The following is a 17,871-nucleotide window of genomic DNA, read 5'->3' on the forward strand; positions in this document are numbered from 1 at the left end:
CATAACTACCTCCTTTCATTTTCAGTGAAAAATATGAAACATAACCTTCTCTTTTGCTGAATATCAGTTTTAATGGTCAATAATGATCATTATAAAAGTATAACCCATTAATTATAATTAAAGGCAAGCAATTAGTCAAATGTGCAGAATCGGTGTACGCGGTTACAAAAATTAATATATTAACTTATCTTACCAAAACACGTTACCTTAGAACAAGTAATAGATTCAAAAGTCCAAAGTGGGGGAATATGTCGTTAGATATAGACAAGATGAATTAAATATCACTTTTAACAAATATAGTGAGATTAAATCCAGCAGTAGATTCTTGATGAACAGTCTGACGTGCGCTGCTCTCACCTGGGGTTCTGTGCTTAAAGCACCCGCTAACTGCCTGGAGCTCAGACGTGCACATAAGCTGCATCGCATGCCAGAGTGTGTGCAGTCACGTTATTTGCATTTTAAGCGATGTAGTGTGGACGAGAGTTGTTCAGAAATGCTAGGTGAAATGTCAGTGTGGATCATTTTCATTCTAAAACGCTGATTTAAAGCTAAAGCGTATTAGTGTAAACGGTGCCTAACCGTACATTCACACCGAAAGCGGCGAGAGCCTCAAAGTTGCTGGAAGTCATTTTCAATGAGAGCTAGTGTTGCTAGGCGGCAAGGAACAGCATGGCATGTCTTCGCCGGTGTGGCCCTCGAGGAGAGTTGAAATCAAGTCAACTTTATGGTAATGAGCTATGACACAGTTCGGCGGCAAGCAATCAGAATGAAGAAGTCCACCGCTTGAGAGGAGTTCAGAAAACACTGACCTGTGAACTTTGGTTCCGACCACAGTTGTTCCCAAGTGTTTGATTATTCCGGTCGCCGGATTTCCAATATTTACAATGTTTTCTTACAGGAACATGCATTAAATAAGTTACTGGCAAGTTACTAATTTGCATTAATGTGACATATAATTATCTTTAAAAAAGCGGACTTATTGGATAATTAAGGGGGGTCAAAGCTACACCACAAGCAAATTGATCTTCCATTGTTAAATGAATTTGATAAGAAGTGCACAACATTTTTACGCTAGAAAGCATGTTTATGCAGGAATGTAACTGATATGCTGCAATCGCCCCTTCAAATACGAGATCAATGTAGTGATTTTTGATGCTCTCGCCGCCGGAGCTGAAGGCAGACAGGGTTGTCGCCAGGGCAGCCAGAGCGACTTTGGACGCTCTCACCGCTTTCGTTGTGAACGCACAGTAATTGGATAGCTATTGATTTATACAATGTAGATGATTCAGAGTACCCGGATTAGTCTGTGTTGTTAGTTTTAACAGTTGTTATCTGGGAATAACATACCTTGAAATGTCGTTACTGACCAATCAGAATCAAGTATTTCAGACAGCCATGTAATAATGTACATTTTAGCTTATTCTGCATAGTTGGCAAGGCATTTCTATACGGTTCCTATGATGTTCTACATTGTTGCCAGGGTGTTTACATACAGTTTTACATACAGTTTTTATGGTGATCCAAGGGATTAATGCATGTCAGGGCCTATAGATGTCAGTCACATGTAAGAGTTCTGTAAGGTACAGTAGCAATTACAGCCTGTTTATTGTAAAGGTCAGCAATAGTGTGAAAATGAGTCAAGAAGGATTGTATGTGGAAAATGTAATGCTAACAATGGAGTAAGCTTTTAAACAGTGAACGATTAACGAATGAACTCTATGGCTCTATATGATTCAGTATTCTCAGGCAATGTGCATGTGGAGCCTGCAGCACAAGGAGTCTCTTTGTTGTTTTAATGCACCGTAATCTCGGTCCAGGTCACCTCTCCCCTGCTTCTCTCCCGACTTCCCATATCTTCTCAGCTCCCGCTCGCATCCCTCTGCCTCTCCTCTCAATTAAAGCTCATCTGTGATGCTCAAACAGGGGGATTGTATACAGTAAGGCCTGATGCTGGGATATAATAAAGAACTCCACCCCACACACTGCTCCAGCGCTGTGCAATAGAGAGGAGAACAATGGACACTTGTCTACAGTCCACCATAGCCTCTCTTGCCTTTGTTCCTTCGTAATATAGGACTGCTCACCAGAATTTGTCCAGCCTGGTCATTCATACACAAATTTAACGTTTAAAGCCGTTTCCCTTGGTTTCAAAGGGAGCACCAGCACCGACAGGCTTGACAACCATGGAAATGTTCAGTAGTCTGGGATCATTTTGCTGTTTTTTTTTCCTTTAGTTATTAGTCCTACGTCTGTTTGTTTGGTTTTTTATTTCCAGGATAGCTTGGTTTTGTTCATGGAAATGTGTACGTAATGAAGGGCATGTGCTGCATTTTTGATTTTTAAGCAGTATGCTGGTGATAAAATTTAATGGTAGCATTTCTCATTTCTTTTTTTGTGCTCTCTTTTTACAGACAAGCGGGGAGAAGGTGAGTAAGCTAAGTTTGGTGGACCTGGCAGGAAGTGAAAGAGCTGCAAAGACGGGCGCTGCAGGCGAGCGGCTCAAAGAAGGCAGCAACATCAACAAGTATGTGCACTCTTGACTCATTATGCATGGAGCCTTTTTACGTCTTTTTTTGTTTTTGTTTTGATACTTTTATATGTAAACCTATTGAGGATTTTCCCTAAATCTGACGCCACATGTCAAGAACAAGTCTAGATCAAATTGCAGCCTAACAAAATAATAAAATGTATTTTACATAAAGAAAATCAAAGGCTTAAACTTCAAGCCAAAAAAGTAGACTTAAATCAGAAACTAATAATATTACATTTCTATTTTGCTGTTAGATTAATATTATTATACTGTGTGTTAATGTATTATGGTATTATACCCTACAGGGATTGCATTGTTTGCAGAATGAGGGTGTGCGTGTAATTTTTTATAATGTAACTAACAGTTTTCCAAATATAACACATTATTTCACACTTTCACATTTTTAAATATTATTTTATGTTTTCTAAATTTTATATTTTGTAAATGTTCAATTTTATTTTATATTATATAAATTTTCTATTTTATTTTATATTTTCTGAATTTAAAAATATTATTTTATATTTTCTACAATTTAAATATTATGTTATATTTTCTAAATTTTAAATATTGTTTTATATTTTTTACATTTTAAATACAATTTTATGTTTTCAACATTTTTATTTTCCAATTTTTAAATAATATTTTTCATTTTTCAAATTTTACATTTTATTTTTCATTTTTCAATTTTTAAATATTATTTAATATTTTCAAATTTTTAAATACTATTTAATAATTTCCAAATATTAAATTTTATTTTAGTATTATAAATTAAATGTAGAATATTTTTCTTATATTATATATGATTATATTAAGTTCATAATTATTTCTGTTATGTTCAGAGTAAAATAATTATTCATATTTAAAGTAAAATTATATATATATATATATATATATATATATATATATATATATATATATATATATATATATATATATATATAATTTTTTATTTTATTTTATTTTTTTAAAATAAATAAACATTTTTATATTTTTTTGGAAAAAAAATCTTTAACATTAGGGATAAAATGATGCAACTTGCTTAATTGTGTCTTTGAATGTCTGTCTCACTTTGGAATGTTTCCTATAGCTTGATTTAAGGTGTTTTCTTTTCTGTCTGATGAGTGCTTTACATTTTAACCAGGACATATCATGGAAAATAACTGCTTTGAAATATTTTGACTAGTATGTAGACATACTCTTTACCAAGCTCCTCTCTAATAGTGTGTCTGGACATTGTAGTCATCCAAAAATATATTTTAGGAACATCGATGCTCTTTTTTCTTTTAGTGTCTGAAAGAGGTGTTTTATACTGTGGAGAATCAGACTTTTAATATGGCTTCATCTAAGGGCACAGTTTGTTCTGAGAATGCTTTATAAATCTGGCAAAGGCTTTTGGCCCACCGGCGCATATTTCTGTGTGAAGAGTCTCTCTTTGCTTTTTTGCTTATTTTTTCCATCTCTATCTTTCCTCCTGCCACCGGACAGGTCTCTAACCACCCTGGGTTTGGTGATCTCAGCGCTGGCAGACCAGGGCGCTGGAAAAAACAAGAACAAGTTTGTGCCCTATAGAGATTCAGTGCTGACATGGCTGCTCAAGGTACCAACACTCATACCGTCCCGTAAACACTGGGACAGGGAATTTCCATAGTACTTTAAAATTTTTCCCAAATCACTACCAGACACACACACACCTTTGAATAATATACACTACCATTTGAAGTTTGGGATCAGGCCTTTTTTTTTTCGAAAATTGTCTCTACTCCTCATTAAGGCTGCATTAATTTGATTTTAAAAAAAAAAGTGAAATCTTATTTAAATTTAGAATAATATTTAAATTTTGACATGTTTCATAATCTAATTATTTGTTGTCATTCCAAGCATGAGTGAAAAGTTTTTGTTGTCATTTTATCCTTCTTAAATCAATAAAATATGCTGATTTGCTGTTTTATGTTACTATTTTTTTTTCTTGTCATAGTTTTATGGATGCTTAAAATTTTTTTTGTATTTTTTTTCTTTAGTTTTTTTAGTTAAGTCAAGTCAAACTTTATTTATAGAGCACTTTACAAACACAGAAGTGCTGTAGAGAAAAAATACAACATAATAAGCTTAATAGTATATAAAATACATTAAATTAAACATAAAATATAGCTAAACTACTTAAAAAGCATATGGAATAAAATAACCAGTTAGTAAAAAAAAGAGTTTTAAGAGCTGATTTAAATGAGAACACAGAAGAGGCCTGTCTTATGTGCAGCGGCAAATCATTCCAAAGTCTAGGACCTACCACAGTGAAAATACGATCCCCTCTAAGCTTATGCTTTGTTTTTGGTCCAATAAGTAGAAGCTAATCAGCTGATCCCAAAAGAACGTGTGTGCTTATAGGGGGGAATCAGGTGGGGAAAGACATTTAGAGATTTAAAAACAAATAAGAGAATCTTAAAGGGTATTCTAAAATGAACTGGCAACAAATGAAGCGAAGCTAACATAAGGGAGTTGTGGTCATACTTGCGAGTACCAGTTAACAGGCATGCTGCAGCATTTTGCACTTTGTGCATATGGCAATAGCTAACCTGTTACTTCCCACATACAGAGCACATTACAGTAATCTAACCTAGTGGTCACAAATGCATAGATGACTGTCTCAAACTGTTGTTTTGGAATATATTGCTTTATTTTTTGCTAGTTTTCTTAATTGAAAGAAGCTAGATTTAACTGCCGCTCTAATCTGATTGTCAAATTTCACTCCTAAATTTGTGATTTTTTTTTTTTTTTTTTTTTTTTTTTTAGGAGGAAAGTATTAGTGTTTTGTTTGACCTAAAAAATTGCTTAAATGTTTTTACTTCTTGATGAATAAAAGTAAATATATGTTTTTGATTAGTAACATTTCACAGTTTCCATACAAAAATAAGCAGCCCAACATTTTTCAACTCTGATAATATTAAATGTTTTTTTTTTTTTTTTGAAGCTTCACCTGACTCCGAAGACTCGAGTAATGATGTTGAAAACTGACTTTTAAAACACAGGATTTCATACAATATTAAATCACATTCATTAACATTTTCAACTGAGATAATATGCCACCATTTCACAGCATTTACTGCATTAATGATCAAATAAATGCAGCCTTGGTGAGAAGAATATGCTCTTTTCTGATCTTAAACACTTAAGCGGCAGTGTATGATCTCTGGAAAGTGATCTTTGCACAGATGTTTAAAGTCTGTCCTTCTGATGCCACTGCAGGACAGTCTGGGTGGAAACAGTCGTACGGCTATGGTTGCCACCGTGAGCCCAGCAGCAGATAATTACGATGAGACACTGTCAACATTACGCTATGCAGATCGAGCAAAGAGCATCGTCAACCACGCTGTGGTCAACGAAGACCCCAATGCCAGGATCATCCGGGAGCTCAGAGAAGAAGTGGAGAAATTGCGAGATCAGCTGACGCAGGCTGAGGTACACACTTGCCATTAAAGTGAATATCAGCTGCATTGTACAATGCATGTACAATGGCCAGTAGCATTGATATGAATTATGGATGACTTGCAATAAGATAATGTAAAACCAATTAGCTAGTGATCTTGATTTTCATGGTCGATTCTGTTTGCATTTTTATTTATGTATTACAAGCAAATTTGCTGCTTTAGATAGCAATTACCAGTTTATATATTTTTTCTCCTTCATAGTTTTAAACTAGAAATGTAAAATGAATGCACTGTAATCAGGCTGATAGTGATTAGATTTAAGAATATAAAATACAAATAGTAATGTGATATGAAATGAAATAGTAACATGATAAATAAAAATGCAGTTTCAATCTCTGCCTGAAGGTGGCACTAATATTACAGCAGGATCGATTGCATTTTCTTAGTTGTAAACAAAGCAGCTTTATTTATAGTTATATACATACTAAGCATTTTACAGAGATAGTCAAAGGGCTTACTCACACTATGCAATCCGCAGCCTGTGCTTCCCGGTTCGCTTGGCTCAAGCATGTGGATCAGTGGGCGCCTTTGCCCGGTTGAAAGAGGTGTGCCAAAGCGCAGTTCAGTTGGGCTTTGGTGCGGTACACTTGTAATGTGAGTGCAAAGCACGCCTGAGCTAGAAACTGAAGACGCAACATCACTTTTATGGAATGTTTCTTATGGATTTGTTAATTATTCTTACTTTTCAATTAATGCAAACTGTCATGGTTTATTAAAGATACAAACCCCACACTGCGCATCAGCTACACCTTCAGCAAACCTCCTAATACCTGCAGCACGAAGACTTTTAAGATCATTTATGAGCGTCAAAAGTGCTGAATCTGTTCAGCAAAGTATTTGACTGTGTGTCACTGCATCCCAAATCGATGTAACTAAAGCAATCTTCACTGTGCTGAGCGAGAGCACTTCTCTTCCTGTTAAAATGAATAGTCACATCATCAATGATGTGAGCGTGTTCCGGTTCGCAAGGCAGTCTGAGTGCAGGCTGTCGAGGGAGAGGGGAGGGGGGACGATCATGCTTCGGCACGGTTTAAGGCAACTGTAAATAGTGTGAGCATGCCCTAAGAAGATTTCTGTTTGTCAACATGACAAGTGAAAGCTACTTAGTTGTTGCACTCAATTTTTTGAATAATGATTTGCAGATCATCAGTAAAAGGGATTTTTACCTTTTAATTTGCATTTGCAAAAAGTCAAAATCATTGTGCTAAGAGCATGCAATGTTACTTTGCAGTCTATGAAGGCACCAGAGCTGAAAGAGAGACTGGAAGAATCTGAGAAGCTGATCCAAGAGATGACGGTCACCTGGGAAGAGAAACTTCGCAAAACTGAGGAAATTGCACAGGTAACCGCAACTGTAATTTTGACTGTTTGTTTTGTCTGGATTGTATTGTTTATGTCTGGTTACTCTGTAGTTCATGTGATATGAAACCTTTAGTCAAATGCACTTCTTTTTGCATTTTTTTTTCTGCACAGGAGAGACAGAAGCAGCTGGAGAGCCTTGGAATCTCTTTACAGTCCTCTGGTATTAAGGTTGGAGAAGATAAATGCTTCCTGGTCAACCTCAACGCTGACCCTGCCCTTAATGAACTGCTGGTTTATTATCTAAAGGTAATGGACAACCAGGACTACTTTTAAGATACTGCATGTTTAATAATGTTCACTTTTGACTTTGGCTTGAGCGCCAACTCAGCATCTTAAAATCATTTCTGAAGCATCATCTAACATTGAAAACTATAAATTTGAGGCTGCTGATAAAAAATCACAGGATTACATTGTAGAATGTGTTTAATTAGAAAATTGTTGTTTTAAACTTTAATCTTTTGCTAAATATTACTGTTATGTAATATGTTCCCTAAACTTTGAATGGAAAAAAGGTGGTAATAAGTTAAAAACATAGATAATAATAATGCTAATAATAATAATAATGCTAATAATAATAATAATAGTCAAACAATTCATCATTGTTAGTTATTTATTTTATTATTATTTTAACATATTTTGCCCTCTGATGAAAAGCATGTTGTGTTGTTATAATGTACATTTGGCCTTTAGGATGTGGTATACATTAAGTGTTTAGGGTTCTGGTGTGCAATAGCAGCAGTTAATGCAGAGATGTTTTTCAGGAACACACTAAGGTTGGCTCAGCAGACTCGCAGGACATCCAGCTATGCGGAATGGGCATCCAAGCAGAGCATTGTGTCATTAACATCACACCTGAGGGAGCCGTCTTCATCAACCCTTACAGAAACTCAAGGTAATGCAGTAATGATAGTAGTGCAAGTGTTTGACGTAGGTAAACAAAAAGGTCATGGGTTTAAAGCCCAGAAGGGTAAGTCCATGTTCTAAAAAATCAAGAATTTTAATAGAAATATACTTAACTAATATATATTAATAATCATTTGCCTTTAAATGTGCCACACTTGTTTTAAGAAACAAATCAAATGGTTAAATATAAGTTAAATGAACTGTTTCTCAAAAAGAGCTGAAGTTTCTGCTTAATATTTTGATGTATAAATAAAAACTATTTTCACAGTATTAATATTAAGCAAACATAATGAAGGGCACTGTAGGTAAGTCTTAAAGTTGGCACGAAATCTATAATGGCAATATATCCTGCGTTTTAAATGTCCTTGGCTCGTTCTATGTGGTGTTAACTGGGGAATCTTTTGATGCATGGTTGTAAATAAAAAAAAAAAAAGTCAAGAGAGGATGTATGATCAAAAAAGGAGGAACTGGTTTAATTGTTCAAGAGAAACAAAACACAAAAACAAAACAAATCAATAACAGATCATTATTTGGATAAATATACAATCATAAATTGGACTGGAAACCAAATAGAACAGCTCAAGGTCAAAAAGCTGTGCACTCCCCAGTCAGCCACACCTCCAACCAGTCACCTTCATCTTTATAGAACTTTTCACCTGCAGGGGGCACAAACTCTCTCTCTCTCTCTCAAAAAAAGAAAGACAAGACAAGACACGAAATAAATAAATAGATACAGAATTAAGCAAAAAATATATTAATAGCTCCTTCAAAATTAAAATTTACACTTGTTATTTTTTTATATGACCTGTATATAGAAGTGCATGTTATTAATGATATATCTGTGCGCTTCATTATTTTGAAAAAAATAATGATGATAAATGCCCTCATAATCTTTAAACGATGCTTCCCTTTCCCCTGTGAAACAACTTTTCTTCCCATCTGGTCACATGGAGCACCTTTTGAGCAGGGCTATCAGTCTTTTGGGGTGTGGTTACCAGTTCTTTAGGGCGGGGCTATCAGGGAGTGTCTTGTTTCCTCCCTGCTTTGATCAATTCAGTCAGTCTTCCTCCATTATGTTAGCCATGACCGTCTTCAAATGATCCAATTGGTTCCAAAAGAATGAAATCAAGCACTGCACAATGTTTTTCATGAGTGTTTGAATCGGATGTGCATCATGATATCAATAGTATCAGGATGCAGCCTTTATGATGCAAGCTGAGATTGCATCCCTCAGCGATGCAATGTCAGACACAATGCACTTAATGGAGCTAGTGTAGGCTTAAAGGTGGGGTAAGGAGGGCCTATTAAAAAGAATTGCATGCAGCTCAGATTGCATCTGCACCAGGTCTGATGTGCGTGTGACACGGTGGCTTAGTGGTTAGCACTGAAAATTATTCAAATGTTTAAATACAGTGTTCCTCATAGAAAGATAGCATAACATTGGATAACATCACTGTCGCCACACAGCAAGAAGGTCGCTGGTTCGAGTCCGGGCTGGGCTAGTTGGCATTTCTGTGTGGAGTTTACATGTTCTCCCCATATTGGCGTGGGTATCCTCCGGGTGTTCCGGTTTCCCTTACAGTCCAAAGACATGTGCTATAATTGAATTGAATAAACTAAACAGGCCATAGTGTATGTGAGTGAATGAGAGTGTATGGGTGTTTCCTAGTACTGGGTTGTAACTGGAAGGGCATTCGCTGTTCAGTCTGAATAAAGGGACTAAGCCGGAGGAAAATAATTGAATGAATGAATGTGTGTGCTTCTTATTGAAACAGAATATTGAGTAGGGGGCGGGGCTTTCCTTTTGCTCATCATTCCGTCTAAGTAAAGTACCGGGAAGAGGGGTGTGTTTAAGAGTATTGTGGCTTAAGCTGTCAAACTGACTTCAACACAGCTTTACCGCTACTCCAAATTTAGAAACAAATGGTTGGATCTTGATTGAAGTGAATTAAGTCAATCAGTTTAGTGGATAAACTTGTATGAATTCATTGTTACAAATAATCATTGTAAATTTTAATTTCCTACAAACTTTAATATTTTGACTATAATAACAAAGACATTTTTTTTACAGCCTTCTTGGTTCATATGTCCTAAGGGTGCCAATTGTAATGAGGCCACTCTAGGTAAGTCTTATTTCACCTTTAGTTTAATAAAATAAGCTGATGTTCCCTGTGTTGCAGAACATGTGTGAACGGCTCTCCAGTCACCAGCCGGCAGCAGCTTCACCATGGCGATCGTATTCTTTGGGGAAACAATCACTTTTTCAGGTCAGTTTTTATTATTCCGGACTCTAGAGTGTCACGCAGCGGCTTTCTGTATTTGTAATTGAAAGTGCATTATGAATATCTGTGTGTCTCGCTCAGAATAAACCTTCCAAAGAGGCGCCTGCGGGGTGAGGAAGAGGAGGGTGAGGGAGGGAACATGAAGAGCAGTAACAGCAACGAGCAGCTGGACGGAGAAGGAGACACTGCCAGCGAGGTGTCCAGTGAGGTCAGCTTCAGCTACGAGTTTGCTCAGACTGAGGTCATGATGAAGGCTTTGGGAAGCAACGGTGAGTTTTAGCCACACAGAATACCTTAGAAAGCGAGGTTAAAAGAAATACGACTTTTTAAAACCTTTTATCTATTCTACCGTTCAAAGGTTTGGGGGTCAGAAAGATTTTTTAAAAGTGTTTTTGAAGCTATCAAGGATAAATTTATTTGTTAAAGGAAAACTTTTACATTGTAAGTAACTATAATAGTTCTTATTGCAGTTTAAAGTCTGCGTGAAGCAGGGCTGCATGATATTGGAAAAATCTAACATTGCATAATTTTTTTACTTTACGATTATAAATTGTGAAATGAAAACAATTTCACCAGATGACTTAATATCTCTATTTTAAAATAATTTATAATGTTAGATCGATCGATTGGGATGAATCTGCAGTGGAAGTGCATCTTCATACAATCTAATAAACAATCTATAAACTTTTTGGGGTCTCTTGACACATTTTCGCTGTGGTCTGTGCTATTTGCAGTGTATTTCTCCATTTGCATGTGTTGTGAGTATTTTCATGCATGACAATCTATAAATACAATCAAGAAAAAGATACAATTGAAATGAAGTGTTTTATCATTTCCTGACTCCTAACAGTATTCAAGTACAGTAACTAAATGATAAAAATAAAAATAATTCAATAAAATTAATCGTAGTTAAGATCACAAACGGTGTAATTTATTATCCCTGAATGCTTTTAAGATCATTATACAATCACAGGCAACATGATAAATTATAATATAAACTCAATGTTGCATGTTCTGCGATGTGAATATTCTGAATGAACACATTGCGATATCGATGCTGAAACGATATAATGTGCAGCCCTAGCGTGAAGCCAAAGTTGCTCATACTTATTTCAGTATGTTGATGTATTTCCAACTTAAACTGAATATTGAGTCTGTGGTTTTTGCACGTCATTCTCATAGCAAACTAACAGTAGGAGGGGCGTGGCTAAGGATATTGTGGCTGAAGCTGTTAAACTGATCAGCAGATCTCCTTTAAACAGAAGCAAATGGTCAGACTTTAATTGAAGATTACCAAAACGTTTTTTTTTCAGTGTCTTGCACCGATTAAGTGTCCACTTAACTAAGAATAAACATTTTAAATTTTGACTTGACTTTTTTACGTATTTAATTGTATGCAAATAAATGCTCTAAATAAATTATTATTATTTTATTTGTATTGTTTTATTTATTTATTTTTTTAATTTATTTTTATTTGAAGAAATATTATCTGTTGTTTCGACTAACGCATAACTATAAATCTTAAATTAAAAAAATTCAAAGTAGTTTCTTAATTGATTTTAGTTGTATATAAATTTAGCCAAACCTAAACATTTGAACACTAGTTCATTTTTTCACTAGTTCATTTTGATTCTTGTTTGTTTTTATTTTTCATTCAATTTTTATTCTTGCTTATGCAAAGCACTTTTAATTACCATTGTGTATGACATATGCTATATAAATAAACTTGCCTTGCTTTCGTTTGCCTGGCATAGCTTTAAAAAAAAAACTTTTTTGAAAACATAGACACTATTTTCCATTCAGGTGAGACAAACTACTCATTATTAAACAAAAGGTTAACCAATCAAGACTGCAGTAATTGGCATATTGTTCTTAAAAGCGCACTAGCAATTAGGGCTGCACAATATATATCGTTTTAGCATCGATATCGCAATGTGATCATTCGCAATAGTCACATGTCAGGATGTGCAATGTTAAATCGCTATTAGGATTTATCATTTGCATGTGTTTTTGAGGTCTGTAACTATATAATGATTTTAAAAGCATTCAGGGATAAGAAATAACACCCTTTGTAACTTTAATAAAAATTCATTTAATTAAATTATTTTTATTATTCAATTATCTGATTACTGTTAGACTTGGAAAAACTATATCTTTTCCCTTATTGTATGGATCTATGCTTGTTGATTGCTTTTTATATTTTATGCACATGCTCCACACTGCACTACATCCCAATCAATTTCAAATGATCAATTGTTTCCAAATAGAGATATTAAGCCATTTGGAAATATTGCGAGATATATCCCAGAATGATATAATATCACATTGTTAGATTTTTCTAATATTGTGCAGCCCTACTAACAATAATGTTAAAAAATTACCTTATTTTGTTGTCTTCTAGACCCCATGCAAGCTGTTTTGCAGTCTCTGGAGCGCCAGCATGAGGAGGAGAAGCGAACTGCTCTGGAGCGTCAGCGGCTGATGTATGAGCAGGAGCTGCAGCAGCTGCGCAGACAACTCACTCCAGACAGACAGAGCATGCAAATCCCACAGTCACAGCCCTTACAGCCACACTACCGCAGCATGGAGAGACTGAGTCAAGGAGGAATGTCTTCATCATCCAGTGCACAGCATCGTCTGCGTCAGTGGAGCGAGGAGAGGTGAGCTTTAATAGTTTGGAGTCCGTATGGTTTATTCATGTTTTTAATAGAGACTGTTCTGCTCACCAAGACTGCATTGGTTTGATGTAAGAACAGCAAATACTATAAAATAGTGACATTTATAATGACTGTTTTCTTATTGAATGTATTTTAACATTTTTATTTATTCCTGGGATTGAAAGTTGAAGAGAGTCGCATGATCCTTGGATTTGCTGCTCAAGAAATGTTTATCATCCTTTTTTCGTCATTTGTATTATCAGTGTTGAAAACTGTTGGGTTGCTGTGTGTGTGATTCTGTGATGCACAGAGGTGCCATTTAAAATGTATTCACTTGTATTCATTATCAAGAGTGAAAGAAAGACATTTAATAATTAAAAAAAAACTTTTACAATTAAAAAAGAAAAGTTATAAATACCATTTTAAAAGCCTAAAATGTAAATCAGTTTCCAAAAAACAAGAACAAGATTCTTTTTCTTCAATATTGATAATTATAAGAAACAAAACATGTTTTAAATACAAGTTGTTACGACCCTGGTCTAGGGTCAAGGACGTAACATAAACTGGAGGGATCACAACAACAAGAAAACCAAAGTTACACACAACACAGGAATACACAATCAACACCAAGTACCGCTAATATTATTTTCCTACAACAATTTCAAACAACATGCAATCCAATTCACTCTCACTGACCGTTCCACTTTTTAAAAAAGATCCTCCTTCACTCCAGCCAATCCCCGGCGATGTTGCCGACTTAATTAGAGCGGGAACTGTGACTAAGGAAAAAGCAGGAGAAAGAGAGAGACAGGGGAGAAACGGACACACACACACACAGACTTGTGAATGCAACTAAGTAATAATTGATCATAATAAAATAGCAAGTGAGCATATTATAATCAATTCTGAAGCATTGTGTGACACTGAAAAAAATTTGTAAATTCAGCTTTTAATCCCAGGAATTAATTACATGACATGTATAAACCATGAAAATAAAAAAATAAAAACATTAATTTAAATTGAGATATTTCAAAACAATTGCTGTTTACATTACATTGTGTTTTTGATCAAATAAATGCAGCCTTTTTAGAGATTTCTTTAAAACATGAATAAAAAGATCTTCATCCCAAACGTTTAGCAGTAGTTTATATGTGTGTTTGTTAATGTTCTTATTGTGATGCCACCAGGGAGGTTGTGCTGACGCGAAGCTTGAGGAAACTGAGGGAGCAGATTGTACGGGCCAATCTGCTAGTGCAGGAAGCCAGTTTCATCGCCGAAGAGCTGGACAAGAGAACGGAGTACAGAGTTACTCTACAGATCCCTGCCGCAAACCTCAACGCTAACAGAAAGGTAGACATGTTTTGCACTAGCACACACAGCATCTATAGCATTGTTGGTGTGGTCGGGTGTAGAGCTGCACGATATTAGAAAAATCTAACATTGCAATATTTATGTATTCTGCGATATGTATTGCAATATGAATACAATTTTACTAGTTACATTGTTTGCGAAATTGATTGGGTTTATTCTGTAATGGAGTGCATATGCATAAAATATAAGAAGCAATCTACAAGCATGGATAAAATCAATTAAGAAAAAGATAACAATTAAATAAACAGCGTTTTATTGTTTTCTGAGGAGTTAAACTGTATTTGGGTATACAGCTATTGAATAATCAAATGAAAAAAATTATTATTATTATGTAAAAAATATTGCATGTCACCAATCTCGTTTCTGGAGGTCTGGTGCTCTGCAGTGTTTAGCTCCAACTTGCCTCAACACACCTGCCTGGGTGTTTCAAGTATACCTAGTAAAAGCTTGATTAGCTTGTTTAGGAGTGTTTGAATTGGGTTGGAGCTAAAATCTGCAGGACACCGGTCCTCCAGGAACAAGTTTGGTGATTCCTGGTCTATAGCAATCGATGATTGGCTCCTGTACTAGAAGGTCGGCTGTAATCACCAAATTGACCATTACACTTTTTTCCAATCAAAAAGATATGAGTGACATGTCTTGTGTATTTTATGGTCTTTGGTCATACACAGTGAGATCTGCAGTGAAATGCTTACACAACCGCTTGTGAACTTAAAAATAATAACAACACAAAATAATATCCAATAGCAAGAATCTAAATTTGGAGAAATGGAAGTTATGCGATAGAAACTAAGAGCTATTTATAAATATAAACCATTTAAAACTTTCGATATAGAGTAAGTGGTTGTAGAAAAAAGTACAAAGAATAAAAATATTTGTACAAACTGAAACGTAGAAGTCTTTCTAACAAAGTGCCTGGGTAGGGTTGCACCATCTGTTTGTAAGTTCTTTCTTTAACTGAAACGTAAACTTCGCACTAGGGGCTTAGTGACTACTAGCTAGTTTGTAACTAAGGTTTTCTTGCTCCCGTTGCACCAATTGTTCTTAAGATAAACCGTAATTAGTAGGTCTTAAGCTTTCCTTAAAGTCATGTGTAGTCGCATTGAATGATGTAATATCCAAAAAAAAGCATTTAAATCGTTAAGCTGCTTTAAAATTCTGCAACAAATGCGTCTATATATAACTGTCCTATCAAAGTTTAAATGATAACTTAAATTTTTATAGCACATTGCAGTCAGTCACTAATAACAGATGACGCACACACCTTCATTGCGAGCTGTGAGTGCACACCAAATAAACATTTTATATCCTACATATGAAAGAGAAGAGAGCAGGAAGAAAAACTCGGTCATGAAGAAATTCTCGTTTGAATTGGTGAACACAATTAATACAAAACACTCCTTGATAGAAAATTAAACTCTTCTTTCATAAACTGAAAACAATATGAGATTTGGGAGGAAAATAAGGCTGTTAGTAGAGGGAGGTCATTCTTTATTATAATCGCAAGCTCTTCAATGTAAGCTAATCTCGCTGTTGTTTCTTTTCTGCTGTTTTACATGGGGGGGGGGAGGCTGCCGTAAATATTTAGTTGGGACGTAGCGTTACGTTTAAACTAAGTTTAGTGGTGCAACACATAAATATGTAGCAATGTGTAAGTTGTAACTCAGTGTCTTTTTAAGTCACAATTAGGCTACGTTTTAACTTACTCACTGCTGGTGCAACCAGCCCCTGGTGCATAAGAGAGAAAGGAGTGTATCCTATTTTACTTTACTTATTTAAAGTAACTAAAACCAGTTATTTTTAAGTTTGTAATTTTTTTTTTTGCCCATGGTATTTTTTTGTTTAGTTTTAGTTCTTAGTTTTATTGTTTTGGTTTTAGTTTTAGTTAACTCTAATACCCATGCTTTCCTCAAAAAAAGGTTCCACATCTTCTTTCTTGCAACAAATCAAAATAAAAGCATGAGGGTTTTAATTGTAGGCTGTTTTAACCTTTTATTTGTAGGAAATTTTACACCTACAGTTGAATAATGTATTTCCTAATAAGATAAATATAATACTTAGTATTAATCACAATAAAATCTAAGTTAATTGTTTTATCCAAAATTGCTTTAAAAAGAATGTAAAACTCTGCAAATGTGCTGTTTGGTTAATAATAAAAAATAAAAAAACTAAATTCTGACTTACTTATTCCTAAAAAATGTTTTGCACAAAATAAACAGCTTTAAGTTATAAAAAAAATGTTTTTCTCCACAAAATATTCAACTCTTACATTCTAGAATGAGTATTTATTTTTCATTCATTCATTCATTCAGTTTCTTTTTGGCTTAGTCCTTTTATTTATTAGGGTTTGTCACAGCGAAATGAACCGCCACCTTATCCAGCATATGTTTTACACAGCGGATGCTGTTCCAGCTGCAACCCAGTACTGGGAAACACCCAAACACTCTCATTCACACATACACTATGGCCAATTAATTTAATCAATTCACCTACAGTATAGAGCTTGTCTTTGGACTGTGGGAGAAACGGGAACACCTGGAAGAAACCCAGGCGAACACGTAAAGAACATGCAAACTCCACACAGAAATGCCAACTGACCCAGCCGGCACTCGTACCAGCAACCTTCTTGCTGTGAGGTGACAGCACCAACCACTGAGCCACTGTATCACCATTATTTATTTTTATTAAAAAAAAAGATTAATTCTTAATGTAGATGTTCTAATCGTTCTGTATTTCTTTATTATGCAATGTAAATTAACTTGACTTTTTTGTATTTAGAGAGATGCTGTACTGAGCGAACCTGCTATACAAGTGAGGAGAAAAGGCAAAGGCAAGCAAATCTGGGCTCTTGAGAAGATGGAAAACCGTCTGGTGGACATGAGAGAACTTTACCAGGAGTGGAAAGACTTTGATGAAGACAACTCTGTATGCTTTTTTTTTTTTTTTTTTTTAATAAACATCACCAGAAATGTTATTATCGCATTAAAAATGATGCTGTGACACTACAGTATGTGTGTGCTCTATATCTCCATCTCATAGGTGATGCGCTCATACTTCAAGAGAGCCGACCCTTTCTTCGATGAGCAGGTCAATCACAGTTTAATTGGGGTGGCCAATGTATTCCTCTCCTGTCTGTTTTATGATGTAAAGCTACAATACGCGGTTCCAATCATCAATCAGAAAGGAGAGGTGAGGATGATACATTTTCCTCTGCCAGGCATCTGAGATCAGTGGTTCTTCAATATTTCATAATGGACTCATTTCATTTTCTGAAGAAAATGTTT

General features: G+C 35.2%; 1 protein-coding gene across 5 annotated transcripts in view; it reads left to right on the plus strand.

The window, feature by feature from the left end:
• kif13ba (kinesin family member 13Ba) overlaps nt 1-17,871 on the plus strand; it is a 91,316-nt gene that overhangs the window by 49,177 nt on the left and 24,268 nt on the right. For all 5 annotated transcript variants that reach the window (XM_005169867.5, XM_005169869.5, XM_695118.8 and 2 more), the window contains exons 9-20: nt 2,412-2,524; nt 4,016-4,127; nt 5,771-5,983; nt 7,244-7,354; nt 7,486-7,620; nt 8,136-8,266; nt 10,458-10,544; nt 10,641-10,828; nt 12,961-13,219; nt 14,404-14,566; nt 17,366-17,512; nt 17,627-17,776. In XM_005169867.5, the coding sequence (XP_005169924.1) occupies nt 2,412-2,524; nt 4,016-4,127; nt 5,771-5,983; nt 7,244-7,354; nt 7,486-7,620; nt 8,136-8,266; nt 10,458-10,544; nt 10,641-10,828; nt 12,961-13,219; nt 14,404-14,566; nt 17,366-17,512; nt 17,627-17,776 (1,809 nt within the window). The remainder of the gene's footprint in view (nt 1-2,411; nt 2,525-4,015; nt 4,128-5,770; nt 5,984-7,243; nt 7,355-7,485; nt 7,621-8,135; nt 8,267-10,457; nt 10,545-10,640; nt 10,829-12,960; nt 13,220-14,403; nt 14,567-17,365; nt 17,513-17,626; nt 17,777-17,871) is intronic.

This window comes from Danio rerio, chromosome 17 (assembly GCF_049306965.1).
Source record: "Danio rerio strain Tuebingen ecotype United States chromosome 17, GRCz12tu, whole genome shotgun sequence".
NCBI lineage: Eukaryota > Metazoa > Chordata > Actinopteri > Cypriniformes > Danionidae > Danio > Danio rerio.